At 40.5% G+C, this 21,527-nt stretch overlaps 1 protein-coding gene across 1 annotated transcript in view; it reads right to left on the bottom strand.

The window, feature by feature from the left end:
* The window catches only part of LOC122888232 (protocadherin-16-like), an 85,481-nt gene extending 69,987 nt beyond the window's left edge, over positions 1–15,494 (bottom strand). The window contains exons 1-2 of the mRNA XM_044222354.1: positions 14,809–15,494; positions 67–912 (exon numbers count right to left, since the gene is read on the bottom strand). Coding sequence (XP_044078289.1) covers positions 67–894 — 828 coding nt within the window. The 5' untranslated portion in view covers positions 895–912; positions 14,809–15,494. The remainder of the gene's footprint in view (positions 1–66; positions 913–14,808) is intronic.
* Between the last annotated feature and the right edge of the window lie 6,033 nt (positions 15,495–21,527).

Here is a 21,527-nt window from a genome sequence, read left to right as displayed (position 1 = left end):
TGGATTTATTTAACTATTATTGAAGTAATAAGTCACTATCTGAACACTGGGAAGACTTGAGCTAACCTGTAGGATGCTACTGCCTTGTGGGAGACTTTCAGAGATAATAGCATGGTATCTGCTCTGATTGAAGACCGGTGCGTGATCATTGATGTCGGTCACAGTCACTTCCAGGGTCATGGATCCAATCCTTCTGGGTGAGCCCCCATCAAAGGCCTCCAGGACCAGGGTGTACGATGAGCGTTTCTCCCTGTCCAGCAGTCCATTAACCACCAGGTCTAGATACAGCACCTTGTTAGCAGCTCTCTTGGTCTCTAATCTGAATGCCTGTCCTACATTGCCCTCTCGAATAGTGTAGCCTTGGGTCGTCAACTGGTCCTTGTCTGCATCTGTTGCAGGCTCCAGGGTAAACCTTGTCCCCACTGCTGTGTGCTCGGGGATCTTAAGAACAGCTTTCTTTTTGGGGAACACAGGTGCATGGTCGTTGATGTCGTTGACAGTGATAGATACCTCAATAGTGACTCCCCGCATTGTCACGGCAATAAAACTATAGTGGTCCCTCTGCTCACGGTCCAGACGGCGTGCCGTGGTAATAATGCCCGTGGTTTCGTCAATGTTGAGATCACTGCCAACGCCTGTGCCCTCATGGTCCGAGATGAAGTAAAGATTTGCAATTTCACCAGGCGGTAACCCAGCACTGATGTCACCAACAATGGTCCCTTCTGGCTGCTCTTCATCCAGCTGGAGTTCCAGTGCTCCAAGGACAGTTGTAGACTGGACAAGAACAAGGACGATGCAGAAATAAAAGAGTGGCTTCCATTGGCAGAGACTTGAACACACACAGGGTCCACTGACCCAAGCCCTCCGTCTTGACCCTTTACTTGTTATCGGCATGGCTGGGTTCTGCTACACCTGAGAGAAGGAGAAAAAGAGAGAAAGAGAAAAATATCAGCCAGAGAAAAGATATATTTCTACAAGTACAGATATATTTTATGATTTGTGAATTGAGAAATTGAGCTTTTTTCATTCTGTTTCTATTTGAAAACATCTTGAAAATTCACTTGCTCTCTTAGCACAAAATGAAAACAAATTGTTCTTTTTTCAAAGTGGAGTATGTATCTTAAATCCTTGCGTGACAACGTGCTAACACTTTTACAATCCATAACCTATATTAAAAACACTGCTTGATGAATTTCAGCTTTTTCCCCATAAAATGGATATATATAACATTTTGGAAAGAACTCCTCAGCTGGCTCAGGAAGATTTGAAAGAGCATGAAAATGAAAGTGTAATTCTCGTCCAGGATCCACATTGGCTTGAACCACACTGAGGACAGAATCATAAACTATATTTATCTGAACGATAACAAATTTTATTCACTGGGTGAAAACATGTTCAAGTGTCCAGAGCGGTCACACACTTAAATCCCAAGGGAAAACACATTAAAGACACTGAAATGGGCACCTTTGTAAGATTTTTATTTCATGATAGCAAATGCTTACACACACACGCACACTCACAAATACATGGAATGCATGGGAAAGTAAGTCTATAGCTGCTTCAGCAGGGCCTTTATGGGGAAAAGCAGTCATTTAAGACTGTAAGCTTAGCCTCTATGTTCCCCAAACTCTAAATCATGCACAAAGTCAAATATAGTCCATAGCAAAAAAAGATAATATCCTCCTCATGCTAATGCTAAATCAGTCTTATCAGTCATACAATGGATCTAATCATGAACACGTATGCATACTGTAACTGTTTACAAAGTCACCCATAAGTCCAGGGTCAAACACTTTTTGGCCAAAAATTGTTTGTTTGCTTTAACCCGCCTGGTGTGCCAGAAGCGTGGATATGCCTCATCCAATGGCACACTGACTGCAAGAGAGGCAATCTAAAACTCACCTGACACTGAGTTGTCCTGCAGCAAACCCACCATCTGGTACTTCCAGCAAGTTAAAACAAACACCAATAATTATTTGCAAATGGTATTTGACCCAGTTTTGACACACATACTTTCGCACACTACCATAAAATTCTGGAAATACACTCATAACTGTTCTGGCAAATTTAACCTGGATGGCTACTTTAAACTCTCACGAGATAGATGCACATTTTACCCCTTGATGAGGTCTACAAATATTTAGATTATGTTCAAAAATGAGACCAATTGTTCATGCATGTTCCTCTCGTATTTATAGGGGAAGATTTATTGAGCGCATAACTCTTCAAAACATCTAGCCCTGACATTACTCATTCATGACACTTGGAGACCAGAGGGATGCTGCTTTAACAATATTCTACACAGATCACAACATTAACACCCAAACTCAATGGAATATGAGTCCTCATTAGCTCCATTAGCTAACATTTGGTATAAATGACCAGACAGGAGGTTAGTTGTCAGTGGAGGGTGTTGGCCTTTGCTGGCCAGCCATATTCACTCAGACAATCACTCCCCCTGTGCATGTATAATCTGGACAGTTAACTTTAGGAATGTCTTCCACCTCACGAGAAAAAGCCAGCCTGCTGCCGGGTGCAGTATTTGCACATACATTGAACTGAAGCATTCACACTCACACATGCAAAAAGGCCAATTGAAAGGCTAGATAATAGTTCATCAGAGTGAGGTTGCACACAGCAGTAGTATATTCGCTGTATTAATCACCATAATGGTGACACAAATAGAAATGCTGAAATATTTGCTTGTCTTTGAGCTGAATATAATTAAGATTTACTCATTTTGCTGTTTCTTTTCAGTTTCTTCTCAGGCTCTGAAAAATACTTTTAGCGTAGAACAAAATTCTTTCTGCATGAGTAATACAAATCATTATTCAGATCACATGCATTGATGCTTTTGAGCAAATACTACTCTGTTATTAATTCTAGATTTACAAGGCTCCTGAAACACTATTTAGAGTGTACATGACATATAAAGAAAATAAAAGACATTATTTTTAATCTAATGAATCTTCCTGCAATCATCTACCTCCCAGCCTTTCTATTGACCCTGACCTCTGCGGTAGTTTATGAGGCCTCTGAGGAGGAGATATTAATAAAGTCTATAGCTCCACTGGGACAGGGTGAGGGACACTGATACTGGCCCCTCTGGTACAGTCGCTGACCTCTACATGTGGTCCAAACGGCTGCTCTGGACAGTTGCTGCAGTCCTACACAAAGAGGGAAGCAGAGCTGAGACTGAACATAGTCTGCATACACACCCTTCTTTTGTTGCATTTGTTTGTGTCAAGAGCAGGAGGAAAAGAGAAAAAAAGAGAGACGTTGAAAGAAGAGGTCTGAGAGATACAATTAGGGATGTGAGGATGAAAAGAGACCCTTCTACTGCTGGGAGGGAAACCCATTGAGAACATCAGGGAGAACAAAAAAAGAACAAAGAAGAGAGATGGACTGGATTTAGGACACAACAAAAAAAGTTACACTCTGAGAAGTGATTGCAGTTTGCTTTGGCTTCACGGCCTTATTGTCTTTAGGGACCACTGAGTTGTGTAGGCGAAACTTATGATTGAAAAAAAAGTCAGAAAGGGTGTATTCCAAAGTGTGTGAGTTCGTATTTGTGTCTTTTTACGTCCTCTCTCCCTCACTGCTTCAGATGAGTGTCAGCGAAAGGTTATATTGATGAACAGATCGCACGGCTGCAATCTGTCACTGTCAATGAGCAGTCGGTCCATGACATCATCTCCCTTTTGACATGTGCTGTAATACACTTGTGTTTACCCTGGAAAACACAAGCTGATGAGAAATGGAGGGAGCAAGGGCTAAAATATAGCTCATGCTGAAAGGATACTGGCTTGAACAGATGGTCAGTGGAGTAAAATACAACCACCTGATTCGCTCCCTCTAGTGGCACTCTCTATAACATTCTGCTAATTATGATAAATTATGTTTATAGTAGTTTATATGAATTAGAGTATCTCCAATTTAATCTAAAATTCAAAAACATTAACATAAAATAAGTAAAATAAAATCTGTCTGTCTGGTTGCATGGGTTTTCATGTCTGCGTCTTTGTATGCCTGCACATCACGTGTGCATGTGAGCAGTGACATCATCTTTGTGCGACCACATTGACAGCAGGGCAGACCCAGAGGGCTCCGTGCAGTCTCAGCCACATTATTATCTGGCATTGAACCCCCATAATCTGTCTCTGCTGTGCTCAAGCCTCAAAGCCTCAAATACATGGGCCTGCACTCTTAAGTGCTGTTACCATATAATAGAAAACCATAGTGTTTTCTATAGGATGGGACCTTTTAAAGCAGTACAGTATGTGTATGAGGATGTGTGTGAGTGTGTTGATATTGTCGCATCTCAGTTGTGAGGAATAGCTTTTTCTCATGCAGTGCCAATTCTAAACAGGCCTCTCTATCTTCCTATCCCTCCCTTGTTCATCCCTCCTCTTTCCCTCCGTCCATCCCCTCTAATGGATTTAGCAGATCTAGTTGGGCATGCCATAGCTACCCGTAGCCAAGTTAAACAAGACTCAAAGTCACGAAGTTCCAAGTAAAAAATGGCCACTCCTCTATCTCAGCCATGTTTCTTGTGTTTTGATGGAACAGCACAGGGTTGCATTCAGCTAGTTCCTCAGCGGTTGAGAGGTCTGGCATTGCCTGTAGATAGTTGGCAGCCACTCATTCAGACCTGATACTACTTCTATGTCACCCAGAACAAACATTGGCCAGATCCTGTGATTGACAGTAAATTCAGACAGGGGAAAGATTAAAGGCAAAGGCTGTCAAAATGAAAATACGCAAGTTAACATTAGAAATATGCCTGCCATAAAGACAGACACTGGATACAACCTTGACTTTGCATATTCAAAACCCCAACTGCAAAAATCAGATTTGTACAGGAATTTTCACATCTTGCAACAACTTTCTTGCAATCCATGTCATGCATGTGCTCTATATGGAGTTAAGACTTGATTATTGTAGTTTTGGTGCCATTTAAAAGTGTATAAAAACCTTCTTTATGACAGTTCTCAGCAAGTGTACAATTACAGGGTGGCTAGAGCAACACCAAGTCTTTAAATGACTGAGAATGAAAGGTTTGGCCAGGTTGTGGTGAAATAGACTGCAGTGGTCTGCAGTGGTAAAAAGCTTTGTGAGAAGAGGGAGGGAGGGAGTGAGGGAGGGCTGAGAGTCTGGTGGGGGGTAGAGGAATGCTTTGCATCTCAGTTTTCATGTCGTTTTGGTTGTGTGTGTGTTTAGGGGGGACGACAACTATGACCCCTGTCTCCCCCTGAATTGCCTTTCCCCGGATCTCTGGATATAGACGTCCCGTTTTCAACCCCAGCTGTCGCCAGCACTGACTAAAAAGTCCACACTAAAGGTGGATATCAATTTCAATTTATTTCCATAACTGACTCAATCAAAACTGAATCAACCGTGATCTAATGATTCTAAAGTAAAGCACCAGCCCCTCAGACAGCCAGACGACCATTGTCTGGGCAGTTACACACACACTAAAATATACATGCATGTGCTGCACCAAAGCACAATCAATATTAATATTACTAGAGAGTTCATGACTGTGTCATACAACTGGGTTACTTCACCCAGGGGAAGCAGCCGTAAAAGCTCTCAAAACCTGTGAAACCCAACCAATCTGGTTTGTGGAGACTAGTAGAGTCTAAGTAAGTATATTTGAATTAATTATGATGAAGTGAGGACCAGTTCCTTGGCTACTCCGAGCTGTACCTCAATTGGGTGATCTGATACAGAGTGACAACTAATCCAGCCACAAATACATACTGTAAAAGGGAAAGTGAAAGAGAAGCTGGTAAAACTGATCTGAGGTTCAAATATCATCCAGTTGATCTATCATCAGGTATCTTTTCAAATCTAATCATTGTTTGCATCTTTTAATTTCCCTCTTAATTTTTCTTATGTAATTCAGAACTATATCAGTGATTATAAACTCTGGTACAGAGGAACCAAGCTGTTAACATTTTTCCCAGTTTACCTCAGCTCTCTGAAAGCCTTTGTTTTTAATTCTGTCCATGAAATGTTACTCTGGAGTTTTATTTTATGACTTATTTCCTACATAAATGTCCATGTCAGTGACATCAGTGAGGATACAGAGGGTGGGGGTGGGGAGGAGAGGGGGACCACGTCATCGCAGAGACTGGTCAGTTCACAGCGAGAACGAGCCTCTGTGCCAGGAGCCTACTGAGACTCAAGTCCACACTTTGTTTCTATATTGCAGGTTTTTTTCTATTCTGAAGAGCAGAATGGAAAATAATAAACTAGAAGACATAAGCCTTATTCTCTGATCAAGGAAGTGAATGTTTGAATGAACATTTTTCTGTTCCAATCCAAAGGTATTTGGAGAGTGAGATATTTTTTCATGGTTTGGCTCCATACACTCATTTGGACGTGAAATGATGCGATGAAAATTAGGTTAAAGTGCTGACTTGTTGTTTAAGTTTTGTTTTATTCTCGGTCATAAAAGACCAGCACTGGTTGTACATTATATGTCCTCATTTTGGGGTCAGTGCTATTTAAAATATTATTCAATAAAATCATTTTTGGTACGTTGCATCCCCTTCTTTGCATGATAGAAAACCTTCAGCAGATTCTAAGTGCTCTTCGCAGCCATTGTTCATCTTAATTCATCTGAGTATTGAGCTATGGACTATATTTGACTAATTTATTTTGTAGTGTGGCACTACGTGACTGGTTGAAGTTATCAAAACAGTCTCAATTCACTCTGCTGCAATATAACTTTAAGATAGGCATGCTATACTTACATTTTTGCATCTCTCCACTAACATTCTTACTCATCTCCATGGGGATATCAGCTGGGGAAAAACAGACTCTGAAACTCTGCAGCAGCAGCAGCATAACAATTCAAAGCTGGTGTGATGACTCAGATTTGTTTATTTGCCCACACAGAGGCTGTCAAGCTGGAATACAGTGACACACAATTACAAACTGCACCAGTTCCCCTGTGACAAAACGTCCTAGATTTTACTGCCCGACAGGCCAGGAGGAAAAAGACAACAATACAGAGATGGAAGGAGCAAAGGAAGAAGTGGAACTCGAGATACAGAAGAAAAGTGTAATTCTCAATGAGGTTTCCTTAAAAAACATTGCCACGGTGACAGAGACAGAAACATGAAGACGTTCCACTTACTCTGAGTGAGTGCTGAAACACACACAGGCATGCAGACTCACACGCACACACATAAATAATGTACCCTCTGGACCTTTAGTGAAGCCATGGAGCAAGTTAAAACACAGCCAGAGGTGATCCACTAACCTTCAAGGCCACACTGCCAAGTGAATGTGCAGTGGGTTTTGTTTCTCTGATGAGAATGTGTGTGTGTGTGTGTGTGTGTGTGTGTGTGTATGACCTTTTTTTTTTTTAATCGAGAAAGTGGGGAGGAATTCAAGGAATATGAGGACAAGAAAGAGTAAGATAACAAAGCAAAACAAAGAGTATAAGGCCATAAGGGTCAAAACAAATAAAAAAAGAAAAAGGCATGGTGAGATTTCGCTGAAGGTGAAGCAGCAGCTGCCATCTACCATCACTCATCGCCCCTCCCCATCAGAGCATGTTTAATATCCCACAAGGGCAAATTGTCGAGCCGAACCAAGTCCACGACTCTCTGTCAAACATCATTACCTCACTGGTGAAACTGAGATAAATTCCCTTATAGTGGCTCAAGCTAACTGTTTCTCTTTTCATGATCTGCATTTTGAGTTCAATCTGAGAGGAGAACACCAATTCAATCCTCTGTGGTGAAAAGCAGAACATTGACTGGAAGTAATTAAGCATCAGGAACTATTCTAATAATCAGTGATGAATGTGGAAGACATTAACATGCACAAACAAGTACTTAATGGCTTCATTTGGCTGCACATTGTGCTACAAACGTGCGGCATGTGTCGCACACACACAGTTATGGTTATTTATTAGTTATTTTGTTATTAGTAAGTATTAGTAGAGTATTATTAGACAGTGTACATGTGTGAGTATGTTTTGTGGTGTAAAGTTGTATGCCCTACGTGACGGCCCTTGAGAATCATCACATTCAGATGTTAATGTGATGTAAATGCAATACAAATAATCAGTAACCACTCTAGAGTTGATTATACTGTAATTAAAATTTCAATTGCAATGTTTACCAAATTACTTGTTTGATTTCTGTGCATGATTGTATAGTACTGACACACGCTTGTAAGGACGGTGTATTGACTTACATTAATTCCCTGTTGGGTTATCCTAACCTTAAATGTCTAACCCCAACCTTTAACCTAACCTTAACCCAGTCATAATTCTAAACCTAAAACTCGTTGTTATAACTTTGTGGGGACTGGATTTTTGTTCCCATGTGGGAGGTGAGTCCCCAAATGTTGTAATATGAACTGACTTTTGTCCCCACAATGTGATGAACACATTAACACACACACACACACACACACAGTGTTAAATTAGAACAATCACAGCATTCATTAATGAACAAACAGCAGAAAACTTCAAAGACAAAACACTCAGCTGATAGCCAAAACAGGGTAAGGAGAAAGGAAACCAAAGATCCATCTTGTAACTTAAACATACACACTCACACACAGGCAGGCACACACTTTCATCTCTTTCTGCATTCCACCCAGTGAAACAATCAGTGATGTGACCTAACAGCAAACCAGGCACAAAGTCACATCAGGTCATGCTACTGTTTCAGAAAACACATAAATATTAATAAAAGTGATAAAAAGTTGAGTTGAAGAGTTTGCCAGCTAACAGAGCACATTTTTTTAAGGTGAAAATAGGTCAATAACTTTCTAAGAGAAATGCTACAGGCTTACTTTCACTGAGAGAGACTGGGACTTTGGTTCTTCTTTGGCTGACAGATCTGGGAAACTATCAAAATCTGTAATTACTCATCTCTAGCTCAGAATATGGGACAGTGACTTGGCTTTTTAATTATTAAATTCTCCATCAACTCTCGGGTTAGTGGTGCGCCGGCAGCTGTTCTCCAAGACAATGCCTCTGTATCATGTTACGCCATTATATTTCTTGTGGTAAGCCTGGGAATTAAGTTTGTCTGTCTTTGTTTTAATTTGCTCAGCAGAGTTAAATAGACATCAATACTCATCAGTTAATAATGAGCAAATGAAATCATGATAAAAAAAGATGGAGATGTGATGGATGGGTTTGCAGCTCCAAATGAAAATTTTACTTCTGGACTGATCAATAGTGCTTTGATTCTCTGACAGCAATATCAATCTCAAACAGCACAGAATAAAAATTTTTCATATTCCTAAAGGTCACTACTTTCAAAGTTATCAAGAAACAAAAAAAACTTTTTCTAGCCAACTTTTTCTTTTCCCTCCTCCTGTCTCACACCACCCACAGACATCCAGTCTCTGAATCCCTTAACTTGCATAACACGTTGCACTACCTGAGCTGCGATGCCCTACATGCAGCTCTCATCTCAGTGCAAGTGTTTGAAGTTACCAGAAGCTCAGATCATCTCACTTACTTCATTAAAAACACATGAGACACTTTCTCTCTGCTCAGCCTGCTTGCCTCAGAACTTAGACACTTCTCATCCATCATATACTGCACACATGCCCTGCGCCAGTTGTCCCCTCAATGGGGAAGATAAAAATCAGTCATCAATAAAAAGATCCAAGCAGAAATGTCTCTGCAGGCACCTGAAAGAACAGACACAGTGGGATACAGTGCTGAAACAACAAGTCCATTAGTGGACAGGCAGAAAATGAATCAAAAACAATTAAGACATTTATCAAGCAAAAATGCCAAACACCTGCTGGTTCTAGCTTCGCAAATGTGAAGATTTACTGTGGTTTATATAATTGTACATAGAATCTATTAGAGTTTTGGACTGTTGGTCAGACAAAACAAGGGTTTCGGGAAATTATGAGGAGCATTTTTCACTGGATAATCTATTAGTCAGGAAAATAATTGAGAGATTAATCACTGATAGAAATAGTCATTGGTTGTACCCCTAATGAGATATCGCCATCAACTACATGGGTATATCCTAAGGCCATACACTTGCTTGCATGCATGCACAGAAACAATCTCACTTATTCCATCCATTTACTCCAACAACGAGAAACCCAGAGTTCCAACGATCTAGCCAAACTTTGGCACTCGGGAGCCAGTGTCACAGGTCCAACCCACGGCGGAGAAGCACAGGATGGGGAAACTCGAGACAACACCAGGCTTCAGTGGACTTCCATCTGCAGCTTCCAAGAGGAATATAACAACCCATTTCCAGAAGTCATTATCCCAGATCTTAATCATGAGCCAGCTAAAGGAATGGTCTGGCTACGCTGGCTAGTTTGGATCAGTGTTTGTTGTCAAATTTGAAGATTACACTGTAGCAAGTCAAGACGTTTGAAACGTGGTATTTTTAAAGGGCAGCAGAACTAGTCCAAAAGCAGTCTCCCCACAGCCTTGCAGACAGCACCTACTGTCCTGCACTGTAAAGATGTCTTTTTTTATTTGGCCTGTTTCTGTAGTCTTTCCCATTCAGCTGACCTGATCATTACGCTAACAGGATCCCTACTGTCTGGACAAAGACCATGAATAACAATGTAGTGTGACTTCAGAACTGGGCCTCAGAACAAACAAAAATGGAATTGCACTATCTCAAAACTTCAGCTAGTCAATCACTCTGTGCCTGACAGGACAGTCCAGTAATTTCCTTTGATTGGTTGAGTCTGTCATACAGTAATATCTTCTCCAGATCAGCAGATAGATGGGTCTTCATACTGTAAGTAGGAAGGTAAGATCTGTATTTCCCCAGGGGAAAGACTACAGTACACTGTCAGAAAATAAGCTTCAGTCCGAGCTAAAAGATGAGTTATGACTTAAGATGATTATGTATCAGGGTTTTATTAATTTTGCCAGAATTTATTTTATATGAACACGTTTCTACAACCACAAATTGCAAAGTATGAACCTCATAATTCAAACAATATCTCCCAAATTTGTGGCAGCAAGAAAGAAGAATGAAACAAGCAAGGATGGTAACTGCTTAGAAACTGGAAATTTATTTTTAAGAGTGACGAGCCAAAATAAAATTATAAAATTACATCCTGATGCTTTTATCTTTGTTTAATTTTTGATACTTATGGAAGAAATTCCACCAATCCATCGATATAGTCAAAGGTCTGAGATTTTGGGTACCACTTTCTCTGTATGTAAGCACACACACACACACACACACACAACACACACACAATTTTACAATGCTGTAATTAAATTTCACGATTATAATCACAGCAAGATGGCAGACTTGGCGATTGTAGCTGTCATGGCAACCGAGAGGCCCTGAGGGTAAAGTTAATGAAATGTGGAGCAATCAGCAAAGGGAATTCCTTATCAATGGGAATCTTATTTTCTGACTCTACTAATAAAGCTATTCATAACTGCCTGGCCTTCCTATGGCTGGATGATGCAAACAGAAGTGGCTTTCCAGGAAACCGAAGCTACTCCCTCACGCAATACTGCAGCTTAACACTGGTTATAGTTCACATGTTTCCTTATAAACTAAAATTACATGAAATCCCCTCAATATTGAGTCTTGGGTTTATGTTATGTCTAAGACGGTAGTCTGGGAGGTAAATAAAAACACCAACACTAACCCCAGGCATCAGCAGCAGGCAGTGAGTGAAAGATGGAGGGTAAATATTTCCACTAGCTACTTGTGGTGCCAGGGCAGAGGAAAACAATCTTATTTATGTTACTTTAGTTTTTTGTTGGCTGTCATCTGCTACCCATTCAACACTATGGTGAGTGTGTGTGTGTTGCATTTCTATACTTGTGAGGGCAAATGGTTATTTTGACTCTCCTTGTTTTTAAGGTGCTAATTTAGCATTTATAGCACTTGGTGTGATGGTGAGTTAGTTGGTTTGGGTAAGGTTAGGCTTGTGGAGGAGTGTATGTTGTGTGTATGCTTGTATATGTGTGTGTGTGTGTGTGTACTTGTACACTGAAACACGTTTTTTACCTACAGAGTGAGGACATTTTTGGAATGTGAGGACATTTCTGCCAGTCCTCCCAACTTCAAAGGGCTGTTTGAAGGTTAAGACTTGGTTTGAAGTGTTAGGTTAGTATTAGGTTATGGTTAGGTTGAGGGTTAGGGTTAGGGTTAGGCATTTAATTGTGATGGTCAAGGTTAGGGTAAGGGGCTAGGGAATGCAGTATGTCAGTAACGGTCCTCATAAAGATAGAAGTACAAGGATGTGTGTGAGGGGGGGCAGTCTCTGAGTCACTTTCCAACATTTGAGAGCTGATTTCCCATGCATAAAAAATAAAACCCAGGAAAAAAAGAGTTCTGGGATACAATTAGACAGATTTTTGTGTGAGCTGCAACATTTGGGTGGGAAGATGCTTTCTGTTTTCTCCCCTCACTCTCATTCTCTATTGGCAGCAATCCATGATTTGAGTTGATGAGCTGAAGCAGACATTACACCAAAGCCTTCACTCTCAACAGTTTTCTCTGCAATCTTTTATGTGTAGTGTCTTTGTATTCTTAATTAACAATTCAGACATTTGTGAGAAAGGGATTATAGGAATCAAACTTGACAAAAAAAAGACAAATGTTTCTTCTTATGTGGGTTTTGTGGGAACCACCATGAGGACAACGGTGTATACAGTACAAGCAAGATTTCTGTGTCAATGTGGGTGGCGAATGCGCGATTTGATTACACTGTATATCTCCAGAGTTTAAAGTAAACTCTCAAGATTGCTTGAGATTTGCAAAAGAATAAAGTTTCAACTTGGACATTCCCTAAAATAATACCATTAGAATAAACAAAAATGATCCTTAAAGACTGTGGATGGTGGCATTATATTTAATCTTGAAAAAATAATAATTTCAATAATAAAAAACAATATTTCCCTGCACGCCAACATGATTTAGCTGTACGATTTCAAGATTCAAGCAGTAGAATAAGATGTAGAAACCAAGCCACGTTTGATGCCACGTTGCCGCCAACGTGCACCCTGAAAAATCCGATATACAATGAAGGGGTTGGGGGTTGAAGGCTAGTGGGTACTATTCAGTCACCTCCCCCTAAAATTGTAATATAAAGTGTTTCAGCAGATGCTGTTGTCTAAGAAGTGCATGTATTTTGAACACAGCCCTGATGGGAATCAAGCCCCTAACCCTGTAAGTATCATGCTCACCCATTCAGCTGCACAGAACCACATGAAGTGCAAGATAAACAGCAGACTGTTTACTTTGTTGATAAGCTCTAAAAAGACTTGACACTTAACTGAATGAACAGTCCTGTCTGACTTAGTGTTAAAAACGCAGGTAGTAATGGGAATAACATTAAGATCCCATTAAATGGTGGTCTTTCGGCTCAAACTTGGAATTCCTCTTTTCATTATCACATCCTCTAAAAAGCTACATTATGACTTCATGAATCAAACTATAATCAAGATATAATTTAACTCTCTAGAAATGTCTTTATTGCAAAAGTTGTGAAAAGTATCCAGAGTTTGTTACAGTCCTGCTCCTGTAAAGGAGTTCCTCTGAGCAGCTGACGTGAGTAATTATAAGTTGTTTGTACCAACATAAGCTCTGCTCGGTTGCAGCCGCACCAACAGATATCCATATGGTTCCTGTTAGAAAATGTCTTGCTGCACGCCTCATCACTCTGCAAGAAACCAAACTCTTACTGGTTGTATGCAGACCAGAGGCTAAGGCTGAGACCAGTATACTGCAGGACCACGTAAGTGGATAGTGTAATAATGCAAAGATCCGTATCCCTCCTTACAGCAGAAAACCAGGAGCTGTGGATGCCAGCGGACACCAGATATGACTGGAATAACTATTGTGGTTAGGTACTTAAATATGCCCCCTGGGTTCCCATTTTTAGCTTTTGGCCATGTAAACATATACAGACAGAATTGGCTGCTATAAATACACTTCATGTTAACAAAAATACAGTTGTGTCAGAATCTATCTGCTGGATATCAAAACTACCTAAAATCCTCTTGGACTTCTTAATTTTGTATGTTTAACGTATTATATGGTCTTTATTGTCTACTGAGATAGTCCCTTTGCGATCTTTTGGTTCTGTTTTCATAATCATAGAGAAAAGAGGAAACCTACACCATCATCAGCAGAGCAGGCCCTGCTATAGCTACTGGACTAAGTGCCTTGCTCAAAGGCACACAACAGTACTACAAATTATCTCCACTAGTGACGCTTCACAGTCTTCCTAAATTCCTGCACTGTCACATCAGTTAGTCTCCCCAGGAAACAGTCCAAAGTGTGCTGGCCCACTTTGTGCACTTCATGGTGTTTCCCATTAAGTGCTTTTGTGCTCCCTCCAAACAAAGTGTATTTGCTTTAAGTTGGCAACCCTGGGGAGGAAACCACTAAGTTACTTCTATTAAATAGTTCCATAAGACATAATAAGCCTATATACTGGCCTACTAGACTAACCTCCCTTTAGCACATATTTTAAACGTGGCTCCACTCTATTCTCTTTTTCCAACCTTGCTGTTTAGTCGACTTGGCTGTGAATGCCGATCAACAATCAATATGATGAGGCTACTCTGCATCACCATGATCCATTCATCTTGTAATACTATTGTAGTCCCTCTAGTATGGTCTCCCCACATCCCAATAGCCTGACCAGCTACCAGCTCATGCATGCAAGGTGCAGATGCAGGGTGCACCCATATGGATAACCAGAAGCTTCCACCCAACTAGAGCTCATGTCTCTACATTTATTCTGATCAGATGCATCAGTGAACGTGAACGCACAGAGGATGAGAATAAAGGAGCTGTCACTTACATTCATCTGACCCACTCCGCAGCTCTGGATGTGCGCTCTGGATATCCCCTCCAAAACTGATTAGTATGCAAACGGGATTCCAATCCCACCCCCCCCCCCGACAATCCACCAGGACAAAATCTTGAATGGAGCCGTGCTAGCCAGCTGGACTGGGCTTTTTTTTTTTTTTTTTTGTTTGTTTTGTTTTTTTTACATAATATCCACAAAAATGACAGTAGAGCCAATTCCACAGATTTTCTAATCCGGTAGACCGCTATAGGCTGGGTTGCTCCTCCGGTGAAGGGTCTTTTCGCGTCTCCGTTCCCGTGTCAGGTGAGCGCGTTTGGATCAGCTGGGAAGCTCTACGGTTTCTTTGCTGTCTGCAGAAGAAAGGAGCCGTCTGTGGCCCTGCAGTGGTCTGAACGGTCTCTCGTCGATCTTAAACGTTTCTCTTCTCTCCTCTCTCTCAGCATCCAGTCACTCAGACACGCTGTGTGTGTGGGTGTAGATGTGTTGAGACAGAGCCGCTTCAGGGCACAGTGCACCTCACCGACTGAAAGCCGACTCCTCCGCCACAAGGCCCAGCCCCCCCCTACTCTCCTCCTCCCGTCACCGATTTGGGTTGCTAATTTATTCGGGTACAGCTACACAAAAGGGGGGACAGAGGAGAGGGAGGCTGTGGAATACGGTGGGGAGTGAGCGGAGAGAGGAGATTGGAGAGCAGACTTTGGTGCCCCCCAGCTCCGTTCAGTGGAAGTAGTCTTTGAGACAAAGGAGCGCACCGTGAACCATCAAAAGAGGAGTTTAGCTCAGCATGGCACATTATGCATGGAAATGAGTCATTAACAGCATCATGTCTAATCTCCTTCTTCGAGGAGACTTAATTTTATGATATGATTTAGAAGGACACCAAGCATTTCACAAATTGTCACATGAGTCCCTATAAACATTTAAGGAATTTTGTATTTGATCTCATGATTTCATATTTACCGAAGAATCATGATACTCACACATTTTGGATGTGAGGCTTCTACTGACTCTGAACATAAAATTTGTGTTTTGTTTTTAACTGTTGTGGATTTTCAGATCTATGCCTATTCAGATTTCAAGTTTAAGTGGTACTAAAAACAAACATATGGTATCATGTTTCATGAAATCTGTATGAAAATGGCCATAATCATATAAGATGAATAACACTGTAGGTTTATGCAAAAAGTTTGTCAACTGCACATTTTACAATACAGGCCTATATTCTTTTTTTTAATATGGGACTTAATACTGTGATATATTGTCAACTGTTACAGACAGAGTAGCCTTATTATTGAATATTCAAGCTATTCAATTTAAATAAGGTTTTAGATATCTGGATGTAAAAGCTTAAGACTATAAGCTGAGAGAGGAAGCAGCAGAGCAGGCTGGGCGTAGGTTTACACAAACACACCCTTTGGACTGCTAGCATCAGCAAGATGGGAGTCATTCATCACCCCAGATTTTAGGTCAAGCCTCCACCTGCATCAGTGAAGCGGAGCAAGGGAGGAGATGCGGAGGAGGGAGAGATGGTGTGGAGGTGGGAGGTGTGAACATGGGGAAGGGTCTGTGGGTGGGTGTTGGAGGCAGTGGACAAGGACAGCAATCAATCCATCCCCTCTTGCTTTGGGAGACCACATGCCCGACAAGTGTGTATTTTGCAGTCAATGGAGGGAAATGGTACATTTACACTTTTAACAGTGTCTACATTTACGCACATTGACCGTGACATGATGACCAGACACCATGGATTCAGGCTCAATTAACTCTACAGGATATTTTTTTACTTCAAAAACTGTTTGGTTAGTGTTGAATTCAAAAAGCAATGATCTATGAAAAACAAGTAAACACAATACCCCTGTTTTCCCATAGTGGTCACTTGGGGATTGAACCATCAGTCATGGCAGTATTAGTGTCATGTGCTAGTACATAAAATTAACAAAGTATAAATTCAAATCCTAGAGGAGGAACAAGCAATAGGGAGTGGTTTGAAGTGCAGTTACATGTAGTGTTTTCCTAAAATTAAACAGGTAGAGAAGAGCAATCTGAGTTAAGTTTGTTTGTGCGCTTTATTTTAACATCTCCACATTTTCCAATTTAAACAATCGACAGTCTGTACAGTTTCATCCTCTCGGCTATTTAAAGCTATAAATACACTATTATCAATGTTTTTCTTTTAATTTTCGGAGTTGCAAACTATCAGTAAAGTATTTGCCCTCCTTAACAGGCCAGCAACATAATTCTCAACAATATTTAACATCAAATTCCTTATATTCCTGGTCTTTGCTGTTATCATCGTAAGTTTTTAGGATGATGGCATGTGTTAGATAAAATTACCAGTGATTACAATGTGTAAACCAACTCCTATTCTCATCCTTTGATTCTCACCTCTTGACTGAACCCCTGGCCCTAGATACGCTTGCATTTCTAAGAAAACATACCAAAGGGTTAACATGAAAGATGCAATTTATAGTCAAGATAGAAAATGATCCACCACTTGATTGTGCCTGGCCCCTGTTGACTGTGAGTTGTGTCTTTGGAAATATTTGCTGCATGTGAAAAGGCCTGGTTGGCAGGAAAGAGTCTGACAGCTTGAAAGGCACAAAGTCCTGATCGTCATTTTTTTTGTGTCTCTTATATACTTGTCACCAGAATAAATAGATAAATAAATACACCCTTTCCTGGTGAAATAAGCCCCTAGATTCCCTTCAGACTAAATACTCCTCTTTCTCACTTCTCACATCTGTCCTTGTCTCTGTAGAGTCTGCATTTTTCCGTGTGTGTTTGCGTCTGTGTATGTGTGTGTGAGTGAATTTACTTAGCATCGATTCTGCTGTGTGAACACTTGCCACAGAGTTGCAATTACACAGCTTTAACCAATAGCAGATGGCTGAGGAGTGACACTTTTGGTGGGGCTCCCCACGACGGAGGAGACCAGTGCAAGATTTATATCGTTGCCGCACGCATTCATAAATGTAAATTCTCTCTCTGTCAAATACAAACACACATGAATACACATACACTCACATCTACACCTACAGACATATCATGAAATGGAGTACTGTCAAAGGATTTATTTGGCTCCTGTGTCTACCCTGTTTGTCAGTTCCTTCTTCCAACCTCAAAATCCACGGCCTGACCATGATAACCTTAGTTCACATTTCAAACCTTTAGCACACCTCGCAGATTTATACTCTGTCAAGTCTTTGATAAGCCTTGTATTTATTCCAGCTCGATACATTCATAACAGAACTGATTAAACCAGCGGTCACAGAGCTGTAAATTCCCAGAATCCCTTTAGTAACAGCTTAATCCATGTATGTATATATATACATACATGGATATTCTGATTTAAATTTTCTTGGACCCATGGTCATTATGAACACAACATAGAAATGAGTGTGACATGGTGATTAGCTAACAACAAGTAGCTGTGAGGTCATTTGGAAATGCATCATTAGGAGCTAATGGAGGGGCCTGTCTATACTGGCTGTATGATTGGACTTATTGGCTGGGTCTCTCTCTCTCTCTCCTATATAAACACACACAGTTGACCGCAGGACCATGATGCCTCTGATGTGAATCAAAGCAGCAAATTAGCCAAATTGGCATGTTTGCATGTGCAGTGGACGGAAACTAATTTTTAGATTTCATCACTTAAAGAAAAAAACTGGTGAATAATGTAACCTGAGCAAAATCCTCCAGAAAATATGTCTGAAATAATTCCTTGACTGGCAAGCAACACAATATTCCAGTTCTGCATATCCTGGCATCCCAAAAAGGGCTTAATGTGTCTATTTCCACCATGTCTTATTTCATTCAACTGTTATCACTTTATCTCTCTGGATTCAGTCCTTTTCCTGACACACAAGTTCATATCTACAGTACTGCACATACATTAACTTCCTTATTTTTGTCACTTGACTCTCTCTTTTTCCCTCGGCCGTACATACGACCCTGCGTCCATGCAGGTGTCTGTTCCAGCTATCTGATCCACCTTTCCTGTACAGCAGGATGGGATGAGGTCACAGCTCCACTCAGTGAATCAGTGCCAAGAGAGGAAAGAGTGGTGTCTTAATCAGACCTTCCTTTCCCATGGCCAAAATATTACTGCCTGTCTTTCATAAGGGTTTCATTAAAAATGAGTTCTGTAACTCTTGTGAGCAAAGAAAATGTGTTATTCACAGCTCAATGTTTTAAAGGATAAGTCTGGCAATATTCTGTATTTTTTCTTATTGTCAACAAATCACATGAAAAGAGTGTGGGTGTAGCCAAAGCCTGATACATATGTTGTCCAAAAAGAATTAAAAACACATAAAGGAGGCTGGGGCTGAGTGTCACAGAGAGGGTAGGAAAGTCAGCAAGTATTGAGAGATGGAGTAAGACGTTGTTGGTTTTGGTCTTTTCATGGGATTTGTTATAAAAATATAAAATATCCAAATAAAAAATAAAATTAGAGAATGACAACATCCTTGTCCTTTAAAACTGTTTTAATAGCTATTAACTTCAGGAAAGTTCAACAGCAAGTTTTATCTTCATGCTAGAAAGGAGTGTGTCAAAATCTAACCATCCTGGAAATTACAAAACTACAGTGAAATATTGCCCTTGCTTCACCTCTAGTCAGTACACTATAACACTTTCACTAGCTTTTTGCTTTTTTTCTCAAGTGCCTTCCTTTGCCGCTGGCAACAAATAGAGTTGTATTTGTCTTCATCTGTCCCTGCAGGGTATTCTTAGGGAGATTATTATAGCTTACTTTACTCTGAGGCCAGTGTAACTACCATGCAACCACACACCGGCCCGATGACTTTGGCTGTTCTTTCAAAGCTACTACGTTGTGCATTTCTGCAGATGTCACTAAAAGGGGACCAGGAGTTAAGTATATAGGAATAAGTTGTACTGAATGTAAATCTATGGGAGAATTTATTTTGTTCTGTCAACAGAAGAAAAAACAAATCAATGTTTCCATTTTGTTGGGTGTTGGCACCGCATTTCCTGTTGGTTATGTGTGGTTTCCTCTAGACCTTTTGAGCCGTTTCAGTGATTTTTACATGTGCATTGTTTATGTGAGTTGTCTGTATGGACAACGTGTGCAGCTTATGGACTATTTTAGGAAGTGGCTGAGGATAAATAGACAGAGATGACAGAGCAGGAAAAGGGGCATTGTTATTAGAAGCTCAGAGCGCTAGTGCTTCCCCAGAGCTTTGCAGAATGAAATCACACAAAATGTTCCACATCCAAAACGGAAATTATGTCTGAAATAAAATGTTTAAAGTTGTGATATCATCATGGCAGCTACTCACCCCTAAAATACCTGCTATATACAGTACAGTACTTTCCAAAATCCATCATTAAATCCTCTTTTCACTCAGCGAAGATGTCTGCTAATTCTGAGCTTCATATTTCAGCCTTATCTTGAATTACGTCATCTCCATTATGTGCTTAAGAGTTGAAAGAAATGTTAAAACCTGTCTTTCTCTGACTGAACTGTTATAACTTCAGAGGCTGGCCTGCTTCCACTTGGCAAGCTTCACCTGAACAAGGCCTCCCAGCATTAGCTGAACATTGTTGAGTAACTTATCTTATACGTTCAAGCATGAAGGTCATAACTTTTTTCTTATCGAGCAGTGATCTTGAGGTAAAGAGTGAAAACAGGAAAGCAGCAGTCCAGTTACTGTAATGTTGTAATGCCCCTTACTCTCTCTGTATCTATACATGCAGGCTGACATCAGTGAAGGAGATTAAACACTTCCTCTGACGAGCTTCCATCTTTTGTGTGATGGAGGAAATTTCTGGGTCGCAATCCATCTGAGGTTTTCTCACTTTGTTGGTAAGATCATTGCACTCACTTCTCTTATATCTCTCTTATGAATGTAACTTACCAGCTGTTATCCTGCTTTATACTCTTTTTTTCAGTTTCTTGTTGAAAACGAGGCATTATCACACTTCTGTAAAGTACAGCAATCCCACTGAGGTCCACCACAGGATGCAGATGTTAATTTTGCCACAGGGACTTGCTCCAAAGAAATCAGTTCGGAAGCCATGGAGGCTGGTTTAAATATCAATGTATCTCTTCGCTTAGGAGTCTTTTTGTGATGACACCTTTTATAACTCTCCTCTTCCCTCCTTTTCCGCTCTTCTCATCACTATCCAAATCTCATTCTGTGCATGATTTGGACATCACATCAACACAATACCTGCAGACTGCACCCTCCTCTTCAGCACTTGTCACACTCTTCCCCTCCTCACTAAGTTTATCTGTCAACGACATCTCCCTTCCGCTATCAGTGTTTTATTGTTACAAAGCAAATATACTAAGCAGGCAGATCCACTAAATCAGGATGGCTTCGATTTAGAGATTGTTTAGGCTGTGAGGAAACAATTTAGCTGCTGGCTGAATGACATGCTATAAAATCTTGGCAAATATGAAACATGGGCTTAATGAAACTAAAATGACTCTTTCAGAAATGTGTCCCGTTTTCTAATTCCAAAACAATTTCTGTGCAGACATTATTGATGTTACACTGATGAAAATATAAAACCGACTATGTATGTTAGCTATATTAACTGTACAGTGTTGCCAATATTCGCCTTGTTGAATACTATCGGCAAATAGGATGACATTCACCGATGGCAGTGGCCAATGTTTATCTGTTGTGTCTCATCAATTTGCGCTGGCTAAAATTTTTGTTCGTTATTTGTATTTGTTGTAT

This window comes from Siniperca chuatsi, linkage group LG14 (assembly GCF_020085105.1).
Source record: "Siniperca chuatsi isolate FFG_IHB_CAS linkage group LG14, ASM2008510v1, whole genome shotgun sequence".
Taxonomy (NCBI): domain Eukaryota; kingdom Metazoa; phylum Chordata; class Actinopteri; order Centrarchiformes; family Sinipercidae; genus Siniperca; species Siniperca chuatsi.
The sequence above is the reverse complement of the archived record's forward strand: the minus strand, read 5'-3'. Positions and strand labels throughout refer to the sequence as shown.